The sequence below is a fragment of the Rhipicephalus sanguineus genome, chromosome 3, assembly GCF_013339695.2.
Source record: "Rhipicephalus sanguineus isolate Rsan-2018 chromosome 3, BIME_Rsan_1.4, whole genome shotgun sequence".
Taxonomy (NCBI): domain Eukaryota; kingdom Metazoa; phylum Arthropoda; class Arachnida; order Ixodida; family Ixodidae; genus Rhipicephalus; species Rhipicephalus sanguineus.
The window spans coordinates 133,782,257-133,806,701 of NC_051178.1; the positions used below are offsets into that span (position 1 = coordinate 133,782,257).

General features: G+C 44.5%; 1 protein-coding gene across 1 annotated transcript; it reads left to right on the forward strand.

The window, feature by feature from the left end:
• Positions 1 to 13,088: 13,088 nt before the first annotated feature.
• On the forward strand, positions 13,089 to 21,212 carry LOC119387178 (uncharacterized). The gene is made up of 7 exons (XM_037654491.2): positions 13,089 to 13,573; positions 14,296 to 14,339; positions 14,446 to 14,492; positions 14,649 to 14,708; positions 15,641 to 15,709; positions 18,671 to 18,844; positions 21,000 to 21,212. Exons 1-7 carry the CDS (start codon positions 13,515 to 13,517, stop codon positions 21,210 to 21,212), a joined length of 666 nt encoding a protein of 221 aa, XP_037510419.2. The 5' UTR covers positions 13,089 to 13,514.
• The last annotated feature ends 3,233 nt before the right edge of the window (positions 21,213 to 24,445 follow it).

Genomic DNA, 24,445 nt, shown 5'->3' on the forward strand with positions numbered 1-24,445 from the left:
GATAATGATGCACGTGATCTCGCCAATCTCGCTAGCCAACCAAAGGAAAAAATGCTTTAAAATTTTATTTAAAAAAATTAGGAATACCACTAAGCACTCTAAATTAGAGCACTGCACGGGCTCGGGCCTACCCGAAAACCCGAGCCCGTGGGCCGGGCCGGGCCGGGTAAAGTAGTTTTCACGGCGGGCCCGGGCCGGGCTCGGGTTTGAAGCTCCGGGCTTAGGGCCGGGCCCGGGTTTGAGGTGGCGGGCTCGGGTCGGGCCGGGCTTGGACTTTGCACAGTTCTTAAAGGGACTCTAAAGCGATTCAATGAATCGGTTAAGACTGATAAAGTGAAAACACGAATGTAACTGGTTTAACCATCATGAGGAGAAAATCAAGGGCAAAGTTTCATTTTTAAATTTTGCACCGAAATCTCCGCGCGTGACGTCAAGGATTTCAAACTGTATTTGTCGTATTCTGGGGACATTGGGTCAACGAAACTTCTTGAAAGTTCGTATGTTAAAGTCTATGGCCCTCTCAGAGGTCAATGTACTTAATTTTTACCGATTAGGAACTACGTAGACCCCAGTAGATGCCGTCAAAATCTATGACGTCACGGTGTTTGTTGCACGATAATCAAGACGGCGTCAGCACCCGCATTTTCTTTTTGCGCGTTTTCTCGCTTACGAAGACTCTTGTCGCAGCGAGCGTAGTCAATATTGTATTTTAAGAGTAATTTACTGATAATAGAAGAATCCTTTTTTTCTTTAGCGTCCCTTCAAGTGTGTTCCTCATGCGTTGCACGTACATATACGCTTTAGATTTTATCTCGATAAAATGGTACTTTTTATCTGGGGCAAGCTATTTGGACAAGTTTTATAAGTGACAAGTACTGATCTTCTTTTGCCTCTTGCGTATGGGGCTACTTGATTTATCTGAAACGGGCGAGCTAAAAGTAAATACACCTGGCGCAAATATAATTAACATCTCGTTATTCCGTGCTTTATTTGCATTCGTTACTATTTTATATCCCGAATGTTATTCTGTAATCGCCGTAATAAATGTAATATAATAAATTTATACCTATAACTTATCATCGCAAGTGCGTTTACGGAGCTACCAGGCGAGGAAACGTTCTTGAATGTTCCAGCCCTCCACTAAAACGAAAAGACTGCGCGGAGTCTCGTTGCGTAAAATCCCTACAAAGACATTGTTTTTCCGCGGCTTCGTCTAGGTTCCCAGAGGTCATGTGACACGAGATGGATATGCACAGCCTGCTGTTGAAATGTGAGCGTTCGTCTTGTTCCGCTCTATATCAGGGGTCTCAAAGCCGCCTCAGCTAACGGGTCGCATGCACGAAAATTTACTTCCGCAAGGGCCAGGACGGTGACGAAGGTAGGAGTCGAGGGGGGGGGGGGGGGGGGGGGGAGAAAGGAATAGGCTGTACCCAGTCCCGTAGCCAGGAGGGGGCCGGTCCTTGGCCCCCCTCCCTCCAGAAAAAATTTTGGTGAAGTAGGTGTTTTTACCAAAAACTAAATGATGAATATAGGTGTTTTTCTCAAATAGTCAAGGTTTTCAGCAAGTGCCCCCCCCCCCCCCCCCCGAAAAAAATTCCCGGCTACGGGCCTGGTTGTACCAGATGTCAGATAACGTTGCCATTTGAAAGACCTATTTAATATATCATATATGGGTCACATCTAAAGGGCATATTTGGTGGCAAGTTTCCACCAACATATCGATACCATCTTTAAAATGACTAAAATCTGGACGCCAATTCTGCAATATAGTGTTTTGTTTCACGGTTATGCATCAACACATGGTGGCTGCAGGCGGTACCTCACGAAAAACAAATGCTTTAGACCTGTTATGATTGTGTAGCTCAAAAACGTACTTATAAATAAATAAAAAAGTGGGACGAACACAGTCATGTGCGGGTCGCAGGCCGCTAGCAAGAGGTCCGCGGGCCCCGTGTTTGAGACCGCTGCACTATATAGTGCGAGAGCTACATGATAGTGCCCCAACAGCGTTGGAATGTGCAGGAACAGCACAAGTCCATTAAACATGTATATTCATGTATAAAGGCAAAGTATATTAGCTTGACGAAGTATCTGCCTTAAAATAAGAATGACGAATTCCATGCAGGGTGATGGTCCCCTTACCTCTAATCATATACATCCAATGAGTAAGCGTGGAGAAGGTTATTAGCACCTTAATTACCAAACTGGAATGAACCCCGAAAATAGATCGCAATCACTTCGTCCACCTACTGCCAGTCCTATGCCCACCAGCGTAGGCCACGTTCTACCTGTACAACATCGTTAGGAAGGCATACACCATTATATTTAAAAAAAAAAAACAGAGTCCTGTGCAAGCCGTGCATAACAAAGACTGCTGAAAACTGCAAGAACAAGCTCTCAGAGGCATTTATAGATTATATTGAAGAGTGACACAACGTTCGGGAACGAGAGAAATGAATGGATCAGCTTGACAGCTATTGTCATTCTGCAGAGGTCCAAGAAGACCTCCTAAATTTTCTCCAGTGGTGGAAGTTAAGAACGACGACTGCCGACGCCTTCACATTTCGCAAGGCAGATGTGCGCCCCTGGGACTAGCGCAAGCAGGAAACTTTAGCGTGGCAGGACATGTGATGCAACGGCGCATGGTGTTCTTATAGCGGAATCTTTTTATAATTTGATTTTTGTTGTACAATAACATGCGAGCAAATAAACTATAAACTATGCCACAAAAACTTATAGACTGTATATAATAGCAGTGGTGTGGTATATGAAAAGAATGCTATGACAAATAGTTTCTTTTTTGCCATTCCGCTTCTTATACCTATTTCCAAAGTGCATGCGGTGCGCGCGGTTCGTTTTAATTTTTATCTAGGTTAGTGTAATTACAACAAATGTAATAAATCTGGCTTTTTCCCTCTATTTCTCTTGATGTGGAGATGAAGATATATGTGCTACATATCCAGAAGGGTGCACAATTGACTTTGTCTTACAGCACGCTTTAAAGGGACACTAAAGGGGAAAACGATTTTCGTATTATTAGTGAATTACTCATTCCCAATTCCAAAATCCCCACAGCGGCCGCCGCGAGAAGACTCATGGGAAGCGAGAAAACGCGTGAAAAGAAATTACGGCTGGTAACGCCACCTTGAAATTCCCACATCAAACGCGTCATGGCGTCTGCAAGGTTATACGCAGTTCTTAATCGGTAAAAATGAAGTGCATTGTTTTCCGAGGGGGGGGGGGGGGGCATAGACTTAACATACGAAGCTTCAGGAAATTTCGACCAGTCAAAATACCAAAAATACGCTTTAAAATTCGTGTTGTCGCGCCTGGAGATTATGGCGCGAAATTTAAAAATGAAACCTTGACCTTAATTTTATCTTTTATTAATGCATCTGTATTGGTGGAATTATCGACATTAGATTTCTCAGAGTACAATTTATCAACCTAAGCTGACTCATTGTTTCACTTTCGTGTCCATTGAAATTTCAATGGAGAGTGCAATAATCACAAAGTGAAGAGAGCGTTCTGGTGTCTGTCCCCTCTGTTTCTATTGCGCTCCTTAGCGAAACCGGACTCATCCTGCAAATCACTCTTCTTCCAGCAATATCTTCTACAAAACGCTCTTGATGATCCCGATTGTATTCCTAGAAAATTAGGTACAGTATACCACTGCCGAACGAACGTTCATCGTACCCAGCATGTCCGCTCAACTGTTTCCACGGCGAGCCAGCCCCTTTTTACAAGAAAGTACCCTAGGTTAAAGTATACTTGCTAGCGAAGCATGCGCCAAGCATGCGTAGATCTTTTCCACTTAAAATGCCTTGCGGTCGATTCTATGCTCGGGCAACACCACCTAGATTAGTGGCTCGGGCCCCTATCGGGCCCGATCTGTGGTCGGGCCGGGCCGGGTAGGCGAAATTTTTGCTCGGGTTCGGGCCGGGCCCGGGTCTCGCTTTGAGTCGCCGGGCCGGGCTCGGGCGGGTAATTTTGAACGAGTCCTGGGCCCGGGCCCGGGCTGAGAATCTCGGCCCGTGCAGACGGTGCAGTGCTCTACTCTAAATATCCTCTCCTTTGGGGCTGCTTCATTGGAATACAGTAAAAGGAACGTCTGCGGGGCCCTCTGCGAATTCCTGATTGACACAATGAGATTACCTTGCTAATCCATTGTTTATCAATTTCTTGTTTCTCATCCCCCTCCCCCAAAACAAAATCTTATTTATTTCTTTATTTCCTTTTCTCGTATCACGAGAATCGCCTTATTTTACTTGAAAAAGCCGGCAGATCCCACGCATTGTGGGAATCGATGTAATGCGAAGCAGCCAGCAAAGAGCTGCATACATCGTCTTGTACGTCACTAAGGAAAATGCGTGTCATCGTTTTCATGTTAACTCCTATTATTCATGTTCGTGAAGCACTAACGTCGTGCAATGCCAACTTCCGGGTAGATCAAGCTAGAACGGCCGCCAGCGCACCATGAGCGTGGTGCGTAAGTCATGCTGTCCATCACATGTGTGTCATGACTTTCATGTTAACTCGTGTTATTTATGTTTGTCACACAGTCACGTCGCAAGATACCAATTTTGGTGTATATAAAGCTAGCGGAACGCCCACCAGCGCACCATGAGCGTGGCATGTAAATCATGCTGTACATGGCATGCGTGTCATGATTTTCATGTTATGACTTGTCTTTTATGTTCTTCATACAGTCATGTTCCGCCATACCAATTTTGGTGTACATTCGATTAACCAGGAGACCAGCAGAATAAAGTCGTAGGCGGCTAGATAGATAGATAGATAGATAGATAGATAGATAGATAGATAGATAGATAGATAGATAGATAGATAGATAGATAGATAGATAGATAGATAGATAGATAGATAGATAGATAGATAGATAGATAGATAGATAGATAGATAGATAGATAGATAGATAGATACGCTCAAAGTCGCAGAAGTTCGCTAAGAAATGCTTCGCATTTAAAAAGCCACTTTTCCCTTTCCCTGATTTTTTTTTAACCCAATGTTCCAATTGACTGTAACCGCCGGCTTCTTGGCCAATCCCCCGTTGTGGGTGTGAGCCAAATGCAAGGAACAAGCAAGCAAGCAAACACTCGTGCGCTTACAGCTCCTCTGTCCGACGTTTTGCACGGCGTAGAACTGGCTGAATTTTTTCGTCTCATCTGGCCGCTAGATCGCCTCAACGAGGAATTTTTGTCGGGGGATACATAAATGTGGAACTCAAGGTCGAAAGGGCGAGATGTAGCTCTCATTTGCCGATTCAGTATCGCCGGCATCGGCCGCCAGATAAACCGCTCAAGTGTCTCCCGTCTATGCACCTTCGGCCTGGGTGGCGCCGTAATTCCCTCTGGATTAGAGTGACTGGAAAAAGAACTCTGGGCAGTTGTAAATGTGCGTGCCCCTCCAAAAATGCGCTACCGGGCCCGATTTCGCTGTTCCTACTTTCTAGGCTGTGTATTGTAGCGCCACGTGTTCTGATTGTGTTTTTGTGTACTTTCACCCTTCATACATCCTTGAGTGCATGAGCTCAAGAATGAATCGTGTTTGTGTGTGTGTGGGGGGGGGGGGGGGGGAGTTGAAGCTTGCGGCTGCGTGCGCCTGTTGCAGCCCCTCACCCTACTTCTCGGTGACGCTGGCGGCTGGCGCCTTTGTCTCGGGCGGATGAACGTAGTACGTGGAACGTCGATCGTGTCGTTTTCGCGTCGACTGGCGTGATACAGCAGGAGTGGCGCTCGCGCGCCAGCGTTGCGCGGACGCACATCGCGTCCTAGCTGGCACCGTGCCAACTGTTATAAGACGACGAATCAGAAACAGAAGTGTCATCGTTCGTAGTCGCGGACGCACCCGGCGCTAACCTCGCGAAAGTGAAAGTATACATTGCCGAAAGTGCGCGCGTTCGTGCGGCCGATAAGTTCCGAGAAGTGTCTCTTGAACATTGCGCTGCCTGAGTAACTCTAGCGCTGCCAAACGCTCGTGCGGTTCATATGCGCGCGCAGTGGCTTGAAAGTACATGTGCGCGCTAGTCCTTCTCTTTTTCGACGTATTTGCACTCTCCGTTCTATAACGATCTCACGTGTGACGCTGCTGGAGGTGTGTGGCAGATTTCGCGACTGTTCCCTTGCACGTGGTTCAACTCGTCGCAACTTGACACGCTCCGCAGCTGCCGTCTTGGAGACCACATGCAGCGACAAGTTGACGCCCTAGAAGTACAGGAAGCTTTACTAGAAGCATTTGTGGTGTGGTTCATGGCAGGGTGGTTTAGTGTTGCGCGTTTTTGTGCAATGTGCTATGCGAAGTGCGCACATACGAGGAGGCGTTTGGCGCTCTTCACTGAGCGGCACGGCGTGTTGCAGCTGTGATGTGTGTGCGCTATATAATAGTCGTAAACCGACCTAATTTAAGGTACACAAAATGTGTAGTCCCTCAAGAAGTGTATTCTAGTGGGCATCAAGGCACCGAAAGTGATATGTGCCAGACAGTTGCGTAGACAGAATTTTTTTTTTGTCGGGGAGGGGGGTTCAACCATCTTTTTTGTATGTTCGTGTGAACTTGTATGTGTGCTTGTATATACACATGTGCATAGGCGTGCGCACGGGGGAGGGGGGGAGGCGGGGGGGGGGGGCACAAAGTGTGCCCCGTACATGGACTTAATAGGGGGTTGGGGGGCGCTGCGATGAACCTTCGCCTCCCCTGAAGGGGAACCCAGCGCACGCCTAGGCTAGAGTTATAGAGTTACTGTATATAAAAGGTAGCATATACAGTAACTCTAGCCTAGGCACATGTGCACATGCACAACTGAAAATTTTCGGGAGATTGAAACCCCCCTCCCTCTGCGAGCGCAGGGTTCCTCATCAAGGGGGGGGGGGTTCACCGCAGCGCCCCCCCCCCGCCCTACTAAGTCAATGTATGGGACATACTTTGCCCCCCCCCCCTAGCTCTTAGGTGATTATAGGGGGGCGGCCGCCACCCTGCCCCCCCCCCCCCTTTGTGCGCACCTAGCTATGCTCCTGGCTACGCCAGTGGTGCCATATAAGCGAAGAATATCTTGTTTGTTTGTTGTTTTTTTTCGGAAGAAGGGGTGAGGAGGAGGAGAAGGTTCTGCGATTTTCCGGCATCACTCTTTCTGCCACAATAATATAATGTCAACCAAACCACGAGGTTCTGCTGACATATGCATGCACTATAGTTGCTACTGAGATTTCATTGGATTCTTCATTTGTCTTTTACTGCACAATTGTGCTCTCCCACAACTGCGCAGTATTCACTGTTGTGCATATGCGAAGCACAGGAACAAATCACCAGCATCACCTTCATTGGTGTAGTCTACATGACACCTAAAATGCATGCCTATGGCGTGCCACTGGTTTTATGGTCTCTTGAATAAGCTGGAAATTTTGTCTTATTGCAGTTATATCTGACCGGCTTGAACAGAATACATTCGTGTGCTGTATTTTTTTGTAAAGACCACCAACAGAAAAAACGCCAGGCCTGCGCTGAAACCGCAGCACAGTCACAGCGAAAGCTGGAAGAGCGGCGTTTCTAGAGCCCGTTGTAAGCTAGCTCACTTGGGGCTACAATACAAGTACACTAGAAAGGTACCCACTACGCAATAAATCACAATTTTTGTGAAGTTGCGAAGCACCTACTAAGCCATTATTCGTCATTCTGCGGAGAAGCGAGGCACCAGCCGCACGTCTGGAAGGCATTATGTGCACTTTGTTGACGCGACGACTGATGACGATGAAGAATTATGGCTCAGCCCTTTGTAATGGGTTGGAATCGTTAAACGGCCCAGCAGTTATGTAATTTGCAGTGGGTGACGCCCGGTTGCTATTTCCCTCTCCCGTCATGCTGTATAACATACGTTGCCGTGGGAGAGAGACAGGGTGGGGTGAAGAACTTTACTGAGACCCCAAGTAAATGGATCATGCGCTTATGAGATTCTTGGGCAACCAATACAAATGCACTTGCGAGGAACCCACTACGCTCTAAATCATTGTAATTTTACTGAGACCCCGAGGAAATGGATCATGCCCTGATGGGCTTCATTGGCAACCAATACAAGTGCACTTGCGAGGAACCCACTACGCTCTAAATCATTGTAATTTTACTGAGACCCCGAGGAAATGGAACATCCGCTTATGGGCTTCCTTGGCAACCAATACAAGTGCACTTGCGAGAAACCCACTACGCTCTAAATCACTCTAATTTATCTGATGGATGGATGGATGAAAGAACTTTATTGAGGTCCAATGACCCCGAGGAAATGGATCATGCGCTTATGTGATTCCTTGGCAACCACTACAAGTGCACTTGCGAGAAACCCACTACGCTATAAATCATTGTAATGTTTTAGAAGTAGGGCAGCTGGCACTGGGCCATTTTTCGTCATTCTACGAAGAGCCGTGGTACCTGCTAAACGCATGTAAGGCATTATGCGCACTTTGTTGATGCTGTGCCTGACGACGATGAAGAATTATGGCAGAGTCCTTTGTAATGGGTTGGAAGCATTCAACACCCAACTCATTGCGCAATTAGCATTGTGTGACGCCTGGTTACAGAATTCGCGTTGTGCGACGCGTTGCGCGACGCTTGGTGCTTATTTTACTCTCTACCACGCTATATTGCATATGCTAAGGTGGTTCCTTCCCGACATGAAGTCTGTATAGGACCTTTTTGCATAGCAGTTCCAAGCACCGGAATGGCTCAGAGGTTGAATACTGGGCTCCCACGCAGAGGGCCCAGGTTCGAACCTCGTTCCATCCTGGAGTTTTTTTCTTATTTCGTTTTTTTTCTTATTTCGAGCGATACTGGTTACGGACACCGGCGGCGGCGGCGGCGGCGGCGGCGGCAGCGGCGGCGGCGGCGGCGGCGGCGGCGGCGGCGGACAACTACGGCGCCAAAAACGGCCGGTGAAATGATCTCATAACAGCTTTCGCTGTAAAAAAACCTGCCCGTGCATTAGGCATTACTTCTAGTCCTTGTTCTGGTTTACCCCAAGAGGCGGACAGTACTTGCATAAAAAAATTAAACTGCATAATATACTAACAAAAGTGTGCTGTTCATTAGCTTGACCTTACAGCAAAAATTTATGAATTGCAACTGGTGGTGTCGCAGGGCTTAGAAACTTGGAACAATTTCTGGGATGACATGCAGTTTTGAGGTATGTGCCATCAAATCCTGCTGCATTCAAATCCATGCATTATTGCTACATTCATAGGCTTGCGCAGGGGTCCCCTTCAGGGGGGGCGAAGGTTCGTCGCAGCGCCCCCCTCCCAATTATGTCAATGTATGGCGCTGACATTGTGCCCCCCCCCTCCCTATTATGTCAATGTGTGGGGCTGACTTTGCGCCCCCCCTGCCCCCTGCATTTTATGCATTGAGGGTTGCCACTTTTCTCCGAAAAAAAGAAACCCCGGCCCATCAGGAAGGGGAGATGTGTTTATACAGGTGGTTCAATATACGTTGAACAGATGCCATTTTAAGTATTTGACGTGCAATGCCATTTATTCTAACATTGGTTTCCTGGAGCGAAATCAACATAATGTACATGTACACAAAAACACAACACTGAGCTAACCAACTAGTCTACCACTTGGCATAAAAATAGCAATGAATGGAATAACATCTGTAGTAAACATGACTGAGGTTTTTTGTTATTGCTCTGAATGTGCTGCACTGAAAAGTAACCCCGCATATTTAGTCCATAAAAAGTGATTTGCACAGGTCTGAATGCACCAGACCAGTGACATATCATATACACAAAAATGTTATAAACCATACAATGCTATAAGCCACAATGTACCGCATGTTCATATACAGGGTGTCCCAGCTATCTTTAGCCAAGGATTAAAAAATACAATATTAGAGGCAGGCGAGTGAAATGACCTGCAAATTGCTGGCAGCCATCTTGCGCACTACAGACAATTTTTTGTTTTGTAATTAACTAATTTGTTAATTAGGTCGATTTAACTAAACTGCTAAATTTTGACTTTAGGCAAGAAATGCTGCTTGCAAAGTTCGAGAGCGTCCTCAAAAACCCCAATCGCATCATTTGCGATAAAGAAAGTCTCACGTATACCATTTTTTCCAAGCTTGAAAGAAAGCCCGCGAAATACAAAAAGAACCACGTGACTAGCGCGCTCGCGCGCCGCAAGAATGCTGCCCTCAGCCGTGGTTTGAGCGAACGAAATCAGCTGCGGCCGCGACTCGGCGTCTCCGTTGCAGCGGTAGGCCGATAAGTTAAAGGTGGTTTCTTGGCTCGCGCTCGCTACAACTTGCACCGTCACGCGCGCAGCTGGCTGGCAACGGGCCAAGAAACCACCGCCCACTTATAGGCCTACCGCTGGAACGGAGCCGGCGAGTCCCGGCCGCAGGTGATGTTCGTTCGTTCAAACCTCGGCTGAGGGCAGCATCCTCGCGGCGCGCGAGCGCGCTAGTCACGTGGTTCTTTTTGTATTTCGCGGGCTTTCTTTGAAGCTTGGAAAAAATGGTATACGTGAGACTTTCTTTATCGCAAATGATGCGATTGGGGTTTCTGAGGACGCTCTCGAACTTTACAAGCAGCATTTCTTGCCTAAAGTCAATATTTAGCAAATTAGTTAAATCGCCCTAATTAACAAATTAGTTAATTACAAAACAAAAAATTGTCTGTAGCGCGCAAGGTGGCTCTCAGCAATTTGCAACTGATTTCACTCGCCTGCCTCTAATGTTGTATTTTTTAACCCTTGGCTAAAGATAGCTGGGACACCCGGTATATACACATGCATAATAACATGCTATATATACAATAATATGTTCTATATATACAATAATATGTTCGATTCGAATGATCGGTATACTTGACAGGACCTTGCTTTGATTTCTTATGGGCACAAAATAAAATGTGGTTTTGGTGATTGACGACAAATATTTTCATCGTAGTTGTTCAATTGGCACTTATAAAGTGCCAAATATAATAATTGCAATAACATGGCCCAAAAAATCAGTCACTGATGGCTGGTCTTAGGCGCAGATCGGCAACTGGCCCACTATCTAAACAACTGGACTGGCCTGACAGGTGACAACCTTATATGCATTGCAGCACAAAAATACTGAAATACTAGTGTATTTTGTCACATACCTGAAAAATCGAGCATCTCGAAACGCGACATCAAAAATTTTAGTATAATGAATGGTATGCGCATTTACTCAAGATAACCATACGATGTCACGACGAATCTGGTCTCTAAAGATAATGGGGGCTCTGATATACGCGCTCGAGTCGAAATTACAGTGATCTGACCCGAACTGAAGATGGTGGAAATGAAAGTATGTGTGTTACCTAACCCTAAATTGTTCTGTTTCAATCCATGAGTACTGTACATATTTATTTCTCACACGATTAAATTGGTTGTCTCTGCTCCTGGTATATGCTACTGCTCTGCTACTGGTATGTGCCCTCTGCATACCATTGCATACATTCTTGCACCCCTGTTTTGACCTCGTGTTTGTTCTCAGTAAACTTTTCTTGAGTAATAGACTTACTTTTTCTTCTGATTTCAGAAAAAGATACAGGGTTTTAAGTTTGCCAAGCACTACATTGAAATAAAGGACTATGAGTCTGCCAGAAAGTAAGTATATGCATGTCTTGCTCTCGGAGGACAGTTTTGCTGTACCTAGCATAATTTTCTTATCAGTGATTGAAAGTGTGAGTGCAACGTTAAAGCTATTTTTGTATTTCTGCACATTAATCTGGTGCCTATACGTGTAGCAAAAAATTGCACGTAGTTGCAGGAAACCACCAGTGCCTGCAATGTACAGTGTACTATTATTGTTTTACACCACCAACTTTCATCACTTGGTTTTCATATCAAGGATAACTGAGTATGTATGTGGAATTGATCACGCAGTGTGATGAGCTACAATACTTTGTTTTTCTTTTTGCGAGAAATTTTCTCTTGCGACATGACATTTTGTCATCTCTGAAATGGGGAATAGGGTAACTGATATATCTGTGTAAACTACTATTTTTGTTTATGACTGTAACATGCGCTGACATGAAGCAATATTATTAATATAAACATAAAAATACGACAATTAAAAAAATAATCACATCAGAACAGCTGTGGCTTAGTTTCCACGTGTTGCTGATTAAGAGTCTGGGAAGTACTTGACACCGTTTGTTTCACTTTCTGGAAGTCATATTTCTTGTCAGATCGAACCGCCTCTAAAATGGCTTGGTGTGATTTGTCTGCCATTGCCAACCAGTGGTAAGACGCAATGGCACTTGCGTGCTTGACCGGTCAGAAGGCCCACCACCCACATCGGAGGAAACAGTGGGATGGTGCGCACTACTGGTGCCAAAAGCATTTGTCACCACATGGCTAACTGAATTTTTCAGGACCTTGGAGTACTTGCAGCTAACACATCCTCAAACAGGCTGGCTAGATGCAGCTGAACTCAAGGCACTGCCATACAATAATAATAAAGTGTGAAATGCAGTAAATTTTTGAAAATTTTCGTATCTCTTGCAGGACATGGGACAACAGCCCTCAAAGCAGGGCAGTCCCACAAGCCGCAAGATGTGTGGTCACCCTAATGTATACCTGAAGCTGACCACACTTGCTTAGGCTGTGTTGTGCACTCACTAGCATGTGTTGGATGTCTATAGTATGCACGACACACCCCTGTATTCTCAAACAAGCCTCGACTCTTAAGTTTGTCCTTCACGCAACCAAGTTGAGTTCAGCACTGCCAGTAAACTGAAAATGACTCTGTGCTTCTTAAAAATTTCTTCTGATTGTTGCTCATATAGAGTGACCACTCCTGCTGAGGCGCAGTACTGCCATCAACTTTCTTGTGTTGAAATGGAGCATTGAGTGGAGAGAGGTGTAGAACACGTGGGACAGGATAGTGGTGTCAGGAATGTGTTGTCATGTGCACCATTATGCTACAGCATGTTTTTGCAGTTTTGCAAACATAGCTGGTGCTGTCTGAAACTTCTAAATCAGAGTAGCTTTGAAAATATTCACCATGCAGTTGCTTACGAAAGCTTTAGATTCATGTGTATGTTTGATTATTGTATTGCTGCTCTGCAATATTGTTATGATTACAGCAAAGACAGCTTTGTATGATTGTGTTCACGTCAGTGTGTCTTTCACTGCTCTGCAACATTGTTATGACTGCATGCAGCAGAGAGAGCTTTGTATATGATTGTTCTAGACGCTGAGCATGCCATGTTTTATGGCATATAGGACACTTGGGGCTGTACAGTTGGCTGTTACTCACATAACTGAAACGTCATTCAGGCAACTTAATGGCAGTCGGCACTTATTAGTAGATATTTAAAACATCTGCACAGGGATAATCGTTCTAAAGCTTAACTTTTCTTTGATTAGAGGGAGGCTAACATATTAATAATTTGTCACAGATTGCGTCATCTCTGTGATTTACGCAGATACCTTGCTGCCTACTTGACTGTGTGTGGGGATTATGCAGCCGCACACAAGCTGATGGGACAGATTCAGGAGGCCATTGAACGCCCATATGAAGCCATTAGATCTTATAAGTGGTGAGAATGGGCTCATAGGTGCCCATCTTTGGACTCTGTCTTTACATTAGAGGAAGTGCAGTTTTTGTGCATGATTAGCTTTCGTACATTTTGCCACTTGTGCAATTTTTGCAGTAGCTGCAGACTTTGGCATATGGGTGCCGGTAGTCTAAGCATACACTCTGTACTTGGGGACAGATGACAAAGCTTTTTTTGACACAAGTTGTTTCTAATTGTGCAATTAGAAAAAGTTTATATCAGTGCTCGCTCCTGTGTCTGACCACTCAAGTTTCTCATTTAAAGTGTGATGCCGTATCACAATGCACGTACAGTCTGTATCATCTGCACAGATTTCAGTAGCAATTTCCATCGTGACAGAAGGCTTCATCTTTTCTTTCACTGCAATGAGGTTGCCTTGTCACACATAGAATGAATGTGTTAGGAAAACATTGCCTTAATTAAGGTCTTGTTCGCACAAATCATGTGGATTGTATATTCGTTGACCATTTAGAGTGTGAGTCTTAGAGAATGCGAATAAGAGTTTTGCGGCTCTTTAAGAGTTTTGCTGCCATTTAATATTACCCAGTGAAATAATGAGTGGGAGGCTAACGGTGTAGAAAATAACGATGTTAATATAGTGCATTATGATATCAATTTCAATGTGTTATTTGGACTTGTGTTTCAGACTCTGCTGTGATGCCTAGGAGTATATTTCTTAATAGTTCTTTATTTTTCTGTGTTAGTTGCTTGGACCTGGATGAAAGCCAGAAGGATGTTTTGTTAAAAAGTAAGAAATGTGCTATATTCGTGCATGTCACAATTGAGCCGGCGGGTTTGTTTTCGACTAGAGTAGTCATTAAAATGGTTACCATGCTTTCCTTCTTTCTTTTCAGTTTGCAAAATCTATGCTGACTTACCTGCTGACCGACAAACGATTCAGGTATGACTAAATAAATTACGAAGTGATTATTTATTTTGTAGATCATTTGAAAAGTAGGTTATTAGTCATGACATCGATGCACAGGGCTTTAAATAATTGGTATCGCTGGGATGCTTTCTTGCTTTTGGACACATTAAGGCTTTTTCTTATTTTCAGTATTGGCTGGAACAAGCTGAAGACCACTTTCCTGGTCATAGCATTGTGGTTAAACTCAAGGTGAGTGTAATTCACTTGTATTGTAGTATAAGCATGTTATGTTATTTGTAAGGTAAACCCACTGAGATTTTTTTCTTTTCTTGCCTCCGTATTGTTCATTTGTTCATGCAGACTGCTTATGTGTAGATCCAACATGGGCCAATTTTATCGGATGATAATTTTTTGCAGATTTCGCTCTCAGTCAAAAGGGAAAAAAAGCATGTACATAGCATTACTGAATAAGCACGAGTGACTTGGGTCACTTGTACAACTTTATGCTTTTAAAATGTTGAAAGTGCTCTTGTCTAAATTTTATATATGCTATTTTTTTTTGTGAAGCATCCGCTCACACTGCTCGCGTTTGAAACGTAATGTTTTGCTAGGAGGCTGCTCTATATCTAAACCATTTAAAGCTATAGACTTCTTACATAGTCCAAAATTTCATTACACTTTGCTTTTAAGGCTGGTGATGTCTTAGGTTAGAATGGCCACCATTCGTTCACTGTGAATAACATGAAATTTTAATCTGTTTTTTCTGTGGTGCAATATATAAATGGTGCATAATGAACTGGAAGGCATGTTTAAATATTCCTCCTTATTTTGCTCATTGCAGCATTTAATCTTGCTTATGGTAAGAGTACAGCTTGCATAGGGCAGCTACCAAGGTGGCGAGTACTTGTTGCTGCTGTATGATTTGATAAAGGGAAACTGTTTGTTAATGTGTACAGATGGGCATAAACTGACTCTAGATAGGTTGTCCACAATTAGTGCAGAATAATTGCATTATGTTTAGATGTTAAAACATTATCAGCTCATGAAGTTGAAGTTACAAAAAGTTGCTAAATGAAGATGAAGTTGCATTTCAGACGTGTGTGTAAAGACTAGTAAAAAAAAATTATGATGAAGATCCATGTGTTGAATTCATCAACAAAACAGCTGGCACCTATATGCAGGAAATTTTGACAAGAGCCCAAGGTATGCCTGATGTGAAGGACAAGGAGGATCTGATCACATCAGAAATTGTGAGTAATCAACGGCAGTTCTTAAAAAAATATTCTCTGTGTTATTAATTGGACTGTGTTCATTTGTTCATCGAACTTCAAATTGAAGGAACGTTGAAATGATACTTGCACATCTGTAGGATTTGATCGTATTGGTGGGGCATATCTTGCATACATGCCACACAGTGGCGTAGCCAGGGAAGGGTTAGGGGGGGGGGGGTTTAACCCCCCCCCCATTAGTACATATGCACTCACACATACAAATGCACACACAAACATACATAAAGTATGATTGAACCGCCCCCCCCCCCCAAAAAAAAAAACATCTGGCTTTGCTATTGATGCCACAGTTTGGTGCATTGCATGAAATGTGTGCTTGATCAGTCTATTTCAAAATGTTCCCATCTGTTCTTGTCACAAAGGTGCCACTTTGCAGGCTTTAGACCCTTCATTTGATGCCAAATATGGAGTTATGTTGCACATGGCTTACACTTTTGGCCTTTCAGGTGACATAATCTTAATTATTTTCAAAGCTCTAGTGTGGAAGCGTGTTTTTTGTAGTATATCACTTAAAAAAAACTCATATTTCATTGTCCCTCAAAAGAAGCTATAAATTGTGTAGAAACCATTGGGAATGGTTGTCAAGATTTAAATATTCAAATATGGAGCTTCAAGTGCCAAAACCACAGTATAATTTGTGGTGTGCTCATAGTAGGAAACTCTGGATTAATTTTGACGAGTTGGGATTCTTAAACGTGCACATGAGTGTACATGAGTGCAGGAGTGTTTTTGCATATCCACTGAAATGCAGCTGTGGTGCCCAAGAATCGAGCTTGCAACTTTGCACTTAGCTACACAAGGCCACAACTCTTGATGACTGTGGTTGATAGGGCACGGTTGTTTGCAGCCAGTGATTGGTTCTTTGTGTGTTCAGTGTTGGTGCAAAGCAAATTGACAACATAAGCTGATCGGGGCGCAACATGCCAAGCCTTAGTGCCATCATTTCTGTCAGCATTGACTAAAGTTATATTTTGCCCAAATGGACTTGACGCCAAGCTCGGTTGTACGAAACAATGCTGAGCGATACCAAATAGCACAACACCAGCTGATACCAGTAGAAATACTATTGCTGATATCTGGCATACCCGCCTTCAGCATTTCAGTGTATCGTTTCGCTCCACGTTTACACCAGTTGATGCAGTGCTAGCTGGTGCGGTGCCTGAGAAACACCGAATATGCACACTCCTCTCAGCTCTCTTAGTGAGTTCAATGCTTGCATCAACATATCCGGGTGCTTGATGTATTCACCTAGAATGTCTCTCTTGCCTCTTCTTTTTCACTCCTTTCCACATCTGGCTTTTCCAGAGTGAAGGAAGTTGGGGAATATATTCAATATTCTATTGTAGTTGCCTCCGCAGCTTTTTAACAGCCAAGCTGAAGCTTGTGCTAGCCTCAACTTCTCTTACATGGACGAAATTTGCAGGTACAGTCGCAAGCAAAAGTTTAGGGACCACGGCACCAGCAAGATTTCTCCAAGCCGATCAGGGCCAACATCCTCAAAAATAACAAACATTGTAATAGGCCACAACTTGTATGGGTGTCCGCTCACGCGGGGAATCTGGGGAATGAGGCTGCCCATCGTGTAGCCCGAGGTTTAATCAACTGGGAGGTGGACCCTTCAACCCTGGACTTCCTGCAGGAAGGGATCACCACATATAATGAAATTACTGCTTATTATAGAGAGAATCACAAAACATATGCGGCCCCGCATAACGACCTAACAAGGGAACAGGCTACGATCTGGAGGCAAATGCAAACGGATTCTTTTCCCAGCCCTGATTGGCTGTCAGAAATTTACCCACCGGAAATTCAACCAAACTTCCGACATTGCAACTGCATGAAGGCTACCCAGAATCACGTTCTTTGTGAATGCGAGGCGAAGCCACCTCGTAAGACAATACTGCCAGCTTCCGCCCTCGAGGCGTGGGAGTCACTCTTGTCGGCAACTAACTACCGCATTCAGGCAGACGTGATTAACTGGGCCGTAACGGTCGTGGTTAGCTACTGGCCACCACCTTTCGAACCACCGGCAAGCTAAGTTCAATAACCACGTTGTGCCATGAATAAAGTTGTTTCTCTCTCTCTCCAAGCGCAGCTCCACAGCGTAGGATTGCTTTCAATGCATTTTGGCAAAACATGTGCACTTAGGCTGCACCACTCAATTTCAACCAACATACACAGCCTGCAGAGAAAAAAAAAGTTACTTGTGGAACCAGTTCGTTCCTTAACTTTTGCTTGTGACTGTACATGGGTGTCTGTAATGGGGAAACATGGGACACAAGTAAATACATTGATCAAGGGCTCACTTCTGTTCGTTCTTTAATAATCAGAATATGCATTTTACTATAACCAAACCTTTTTACGTTTTTACGCATGAATACAGGTGAGATGTGATGCATACACTGCAAGTGTGGCTTGTATCAGGGGCGTAGCCAGAAATTTTTTTCGGGGGTCATTCAACCATACTTTATGTATGTTTGTACGTGCGTTTTGTATGTGTGCGTGCATATATACATATGCAAAATTGAAAAATTTCGGGGAGGGTTTGACCCCCCCCCCCTCAACCTCCCCCCCCTTGGCTACACCCCTGGCTTGTATAATTGCTATGGCAGTGAAATAAGAGCAATGTCTAGAAGCAAGTGGGATTCGTCAGACATGACATGCTTCCAGTAACGATTCTGGGTGACCTGTCCAAGCACATGCGAGCTCACGTGCTCAATGAAATATGAAAAGGTTCTGTCTTACTGCTTTTTTACTGCACTTTGTAACTGCTAGAAGTTTTGTTTATACATGTTTTATACATAGATTGTATTCAATGGTAAAGGGTTCTCTCATTGATGATGTTAACATGAAGGAAAGTGGTAGGATTCTGTCTTAGTTTTGCAGCTGTTCTTGAATTCTTTGTGCATGCATGATGTGCAGATGGAAAGTCCACTGGACGTGGAATTAAGAGTCAAGCTCCTCGAGCTGCTACTGGAAACTGGGCGTGTGCGGGATGCCTACATGCACGCCCTTCAAGCAGAGGGGGACCCACAATTCAATGCTGTGACTACATACTCGCTTCTGTGGCAACGCTGTGTGACCAATGTCATCAAGGTATGATGTGAATAATTTAAATTTCTGTCTGGTAATCTTCAGTATAGATAGGAAACTGCCTAAACAAGGGGCAGTACAAAACTTGCAGAAAGTGACTGCAGTTACATTATCCTTGCATATGCTTAACACATCGTGTTTTCTTATTGCACTTTTACTGATTGCAGTACTTTTGCTTTTCAAGGCTCAATATTTTCGTTACACAGAAATTCTTGGTTGTTGTGAACTGTCTGTCGTGTCATGCTATTTCAGAATAGAAGATATTTTAATGACTGCGAAGTGAAACTTGGCTAGTCATCTGCATCTGAAAACATATGATGACGGCATGACTCATAATGGTCATTGGGGCATTTGAACACCAAGGTATATGTCACGTGAGGCTTTTAACACTTTACGGTCTGTTGTCGGCCCCGTCTGACCACGCAACAAGGCTGTAGCGGTCTGCAGTTGGCCACTGTCTGAAGAGGGTGTTTTGGGTTCAATTTCGCGGGTTTTCTTACTGTGATTCATGCGCATTCTCCGCATACATGATGCTCCACCTGTTAAGGAATATGCGAACTCAATTTTGTCGATGTTTACTTTTATCGGACAATACATGGTGCAGCACAATACTCAGCTCAGACCTTCTGGATTGTTCTCACTGGTGTGTTGTTCACTGTGAAGCATGGCCGCTTTTCCACCGCCTGCCTTTTACGGCAGTATAATGAAGCATTTAGCAAAAGCGATGATGACTTTAGTGAGGAAGGGAATTATGTGCCTTCAAATGTGATGACAGTGATTCGACAGAAGCAAGAGAAGAAGACCACAACTGTACTGCGGTTGACCGTACGGGTCACTACTGTGCGGGCTGCGCATTTTCTTGCAAGTCATTGGAATGGTGGTGAAAGCATTTTTGTTGGCTTCTCGAAGCTTCAATTGTGAATAGTTTCATTTTGAAGCGAATGCAACGGCTGAACTTTGGCGAAAAAGAGTTGTGACACCTGTAGTACCGCTGGAGCCTCATCCAACAGCTGGTGGGCGAGGTGAGGGCTTGTGTCAAAAAGTGGGGCCTGCCTGCATGTATCAAGTGCAAGGAAAGGCAAGGTGGGAAGAACCATCTCATTTACAAGATCCGAGACCGAGCCAGTAAGGATCGTGCTGTTTGTAGTCATTGATAAACAAAAGGAGGCATGAGAGAAACTGTTTTTCTACAAAATTTTCGGTAATAACCCAGGCCTGCCAGAAGAAGGCTTCGAGTGGTTGCACACGCTTCTCAAATATAGCTAAAAGAGTTAGGTATAGAGTGTGACAGGAAAAATAAATATTCTGCGTTTTTCTTGCAGCGTTTGTGTTTTTATTTGTGGCACCAGAAACTGGCAAAATAGTTTTGGAATGGAGGGGACAGAAAGTGGCTAAAAGCTTTGGACCTGAAAGGGTTAAGCCTACAGATTTGGATTTCATATAGAGTCACCCCATCTAACTCTCTGCCTTCCTCGACTGCGTTTCCTATCCCTTGGTTAACCATTCTGTTACTTTAACTGTCCACCTGTTGTCTGCCCTATGCATTATGTGGCTGGCCCAGGTCCTTTTCTTTCACTTGATGTCAACTAGCATATCTGCTACCCCTTCTCTTAACGTTACTCCTACCATTTTCCATTTCATTGCACACTGTGTGGCCCTTAACTTCTTTTTTTTTTTCATTCTTTCTTTTTTTTAATCCTACATATTTCAGCCCCAGATGTTAGAACTTGCAGTATGCAGTGATAGTATACTTTTCACATTAAGGACAATGGCAGGTTGCCTGTCATTATTTGAGTGTGCTTGCTACATGTGCTACAGCCCATCCTCATTTGGCAAATTTCCTTTTTGTGATTAGATTCTTAGTAATTGACCTAGGTACTATACGTGTTCTTGTACACACTCCAATGGTTGTTTCCCATTTGTGAACTCTCTCTTTTGCCAGGTTATTGTGCACTATTTTTTTGTGTTCATTATATTAATTTTTAGTCCTGTAATTCTTTCTCATCATCTTTTGCAATTCGTTGCCATCATTGCTGAAAAGTGCTATATGTCATCTGCAAATTGTAGGTTGCTGAGATATTCTCCTCCTTCTAAAGAACACGTACTTAGTTTTTGCCCTGTACAATTCAGTGAAACATTGATGCTGTCTTTTGTGCAGGTATGCTACCGAGATCGAGCTGAGAACAAGCTGAGAGTAGATGAGTTCTTCCTGACCACGTATTTGCTGAGATTGGACCAGCTGGCCACTCTGACGCTGCACAACCCAAACAGTTCATCACTGTGTGCTCTGTCTGGTTCTAGAGGCACAGAGCCAAACAAGCAGGGGGAGAAATCCGCACTGGAGGACGCTATCAGTGCCATTGGATCGTGAGTGGCCTGTTCAGAAACACTTGCACTGTTCATATTTGAAACAGTTCAAATTGCAAAGGACGTTTGCAATTGGAACATGAACCAACTTGCCCAGCTGTCCTCCTTACTACTCATGCTGCATTACATGTCATATAGCTCTGTTTTGCAGCTTAGGTAGTCTGTTTAGGTGCCCTTCGCCATAATATGCGATTCAGGGGTATTGTTTTGTTTGCACTCGCATTGTTTTTCTGATCCTATCATGCGTACATCAGGCTGTAGGTACTGGTAGATCTGATTGGCTTGTACTGTTCTATTTTAACCTATTGAATTAGGTCACTCATATTATAGAGAGTTTTTAAAGGGGTGGTGCCATCAAATTTCGAGCCTATAACAAGCCTGTTGTGGGTTTCCTCTATATGCAAGGACACTCCACACAAAGGGTCGGACACAGCAAACAGGGGCGTAGCCAGGGGGGGGCTTATGGGGCTTCAGCCCCCCCCCCTCCCCCCGAAATTTTTCGTGCTCTCATACACCATCGACCAGGGGCGTCACCCGGGGGTGGGATTTATTGGGCTTCAGCCTTATTATTATTTATTTAATTATTTATCTTTTTCAGACCCTCAAAATATTAGCCAAAGCAAGTTTGATCTCGGGCGCTACACAGATGACTCAAAAGTGGATGATCAGACAAAACATCAACTGCTAACTTCTCTTTGAATTCCTCCGCCAGGCTACATGTTTAAGTCTGTGAACGATTTGAAGCAGAAATGAAGGTTTCAGGTGGCTTGGCTGGACAGGTACCGATTTCTTAGCTACTCAGCGCTTCAAGAGGGTGCGTTTTGCCAAGTGTGTGTCCTTTTTAGCAGAAGTGAGGTTGGCAAGGGCCAACATGTGCGCACCGGGGCCCTCGTATCCAAGCCATTTCAAAAGTGTAAGCACGCCCTCGAAGTCTTCGGTGCACGTGATGCCACTAAATATCACACTGACGCTCAGCTGGTAGCCGATAATTTTCTTCAAACCTTCTCAGGATGTGTGCCCAGTGTTGTTGATCAGCTGGACCATGGCAGGCAAATTCAAATAAGAGAGATCCGAAGGAAGTTACAGCCTATTGTTGAGACAGTTCTCTTTTGCGGGTGGCAAGGTGTGGCTCTCCGTGGACATAGAGACAGTGGTCCCATGGATTCAAGCACAGCCTCCTCTACAAATACAGACAACTTCAGAGCGCTGCTTCGCATGCGCACGGATTGTGGCGACACAGATCAAAAAAAGCATTTGGAAAGTTGCCCAAATAAGGCCTCATATTTTAGTTTATATGTACAAAACCATATTATAGAAATCTCTGCTGCAATCATCAAGGAAAGCCTAGTCGCAAAAGTAAACGCTGCAGGCTGCTTCTCCGTACTTGCTGATGAAACGACGGATGTTGCGGGTATCGAGCAGCTTACTGTTTGTGCAAGGTACCTTAATTCGGATGCGAACGAAATCGAAGAGGTGTTTTTAGGCTTTGTGCCAATTCACGACCAAAGTGACCGCAGGCCCTCACCGACACCATCATAAGGTTTTCACAGACATTAGAATTAACATGCAGCATCTCCGTGGTCAAGGCTACGATGGTGCAATCTCGATGGCCTGCAAAACGAATGGTGTTCAAGCTGCTGTTCGGGAGAAATATCCAGCCGCACTCTACACTCACTGCGCCAGTCACCCCCTTAATCTAGTTCTGTGTGCGTCATGCTCCATCACAGACATCCGAAACTGTTTTGGGACTCTAAAGGCGACGTCAGCCTTTTTCCGTAAATCTTCTAGCCACTCACACGTTTTGCGAAAAATGATAAGTTTGAGGTGTCCTGAGTCTACAAGGCAGCGCCTTTTGGGACTATGCGAAGCGCGCTGGGTCGAGAAGCACGATGCAGTGCTTTCATTTGTGAGCATCTTTGAGCCGTTGATCGCAGCACTAGAGGAGATTAAGTTTAACAGAAATGGCGAAAGTCCAGTGCAGGCAAACAGTCTAATGTTGGCACTCTTGTCACCAGCGCTCCTTGTAAGCCTGCGTGTCGCGGAGCACGTGTTAGCACTGACTTTGCCACTGTCAAAGAAGCTGCATACGAGGAGCATCGACATGAGCGCTGCCACTGATGACATAGAAGCGGTACAGCAGTCAATTGAAAATGACCGCAAGAACGCGAATGCTTCTTTCTCAAAAATATTTGCACAAGTGCAGGTATTGGCAGAAAAACTGAATGTGGAGATCACCAGCCGTCAAGCCGGTGTCCGGAAGCAAAACCTTGGGAGCAATGCATTCCAAAGCGCGGAAGAATATTTTCGCAGAACCCTGTTCATTCCGTTCATGGACCACGTACTACCCCACTTAAACTAGCGGTACGAAAAGCACAGGGCACTTCTAAAGGACTTTTCAGTAATTGTACCATCCGCAATACCACCAATGCAAGATGATCGGGAGAAAGGAGCACAAAATCTCATGACCGTTTTTGCGCATGACGTCAAAACGAGGGCTGCTTTGGGAGAACTGCGACTATAGTGGACAAAGTTGGCGAACAAAGCAGCAAACCAGTGCCCCAATACAGGAACCGGTGCCCTCTCTCATTGCGACAGCAGGTCCTATCCGAATGTGTACAAGCTACTCCAGATTCTAGTCACCCTTCCAGTGACCACTGCCAGCGCAGAGAGAACGTTTTCAAGCATGAGGTTACTTAAGAACTACTTACTCTCCGAGATGTCTGAGGAACGCATGGTTGACCTGGCACTTCTGTACGCCCACAGAAACGTCGACATAGCCTGTCGGAAGTTTTGACCGCTTCGCTAAGCTTCCTCGCCGGGTCAATTTTGCCCTTTGATAGCGAGCAGGACAAAAATCAGCGCAAATGAAAGGAAAAGACACTGCTGTTCCGGAGTTCAGGTCAATGTCACCATCTTTTAAAGCAGTGAGGATTTTGTACCTTTTAGCAGTTAACACCGTGACCTAATATAAGCATACGAATACGGGCATCAGGTGGACATTAACAGCGAATCGACAGCTTCACCTTGTTCACTGAGAGGTCGGCATACGCGGCGTTACCAAACAAATTCGGCTATTTGGAAGCCGTACTAGCGGCATTGTTTGTTACTTTCATTTGTCGGTTTTGTTCTTTATTACTTTTTGAACTAGAAGCGACAACCCTCCTTTTATATTGAGTGCACAATAGTGGTTCGCACTTTTAAAACAGTTTTGAAATAGTTTCTTTCGTTATTTCTGCG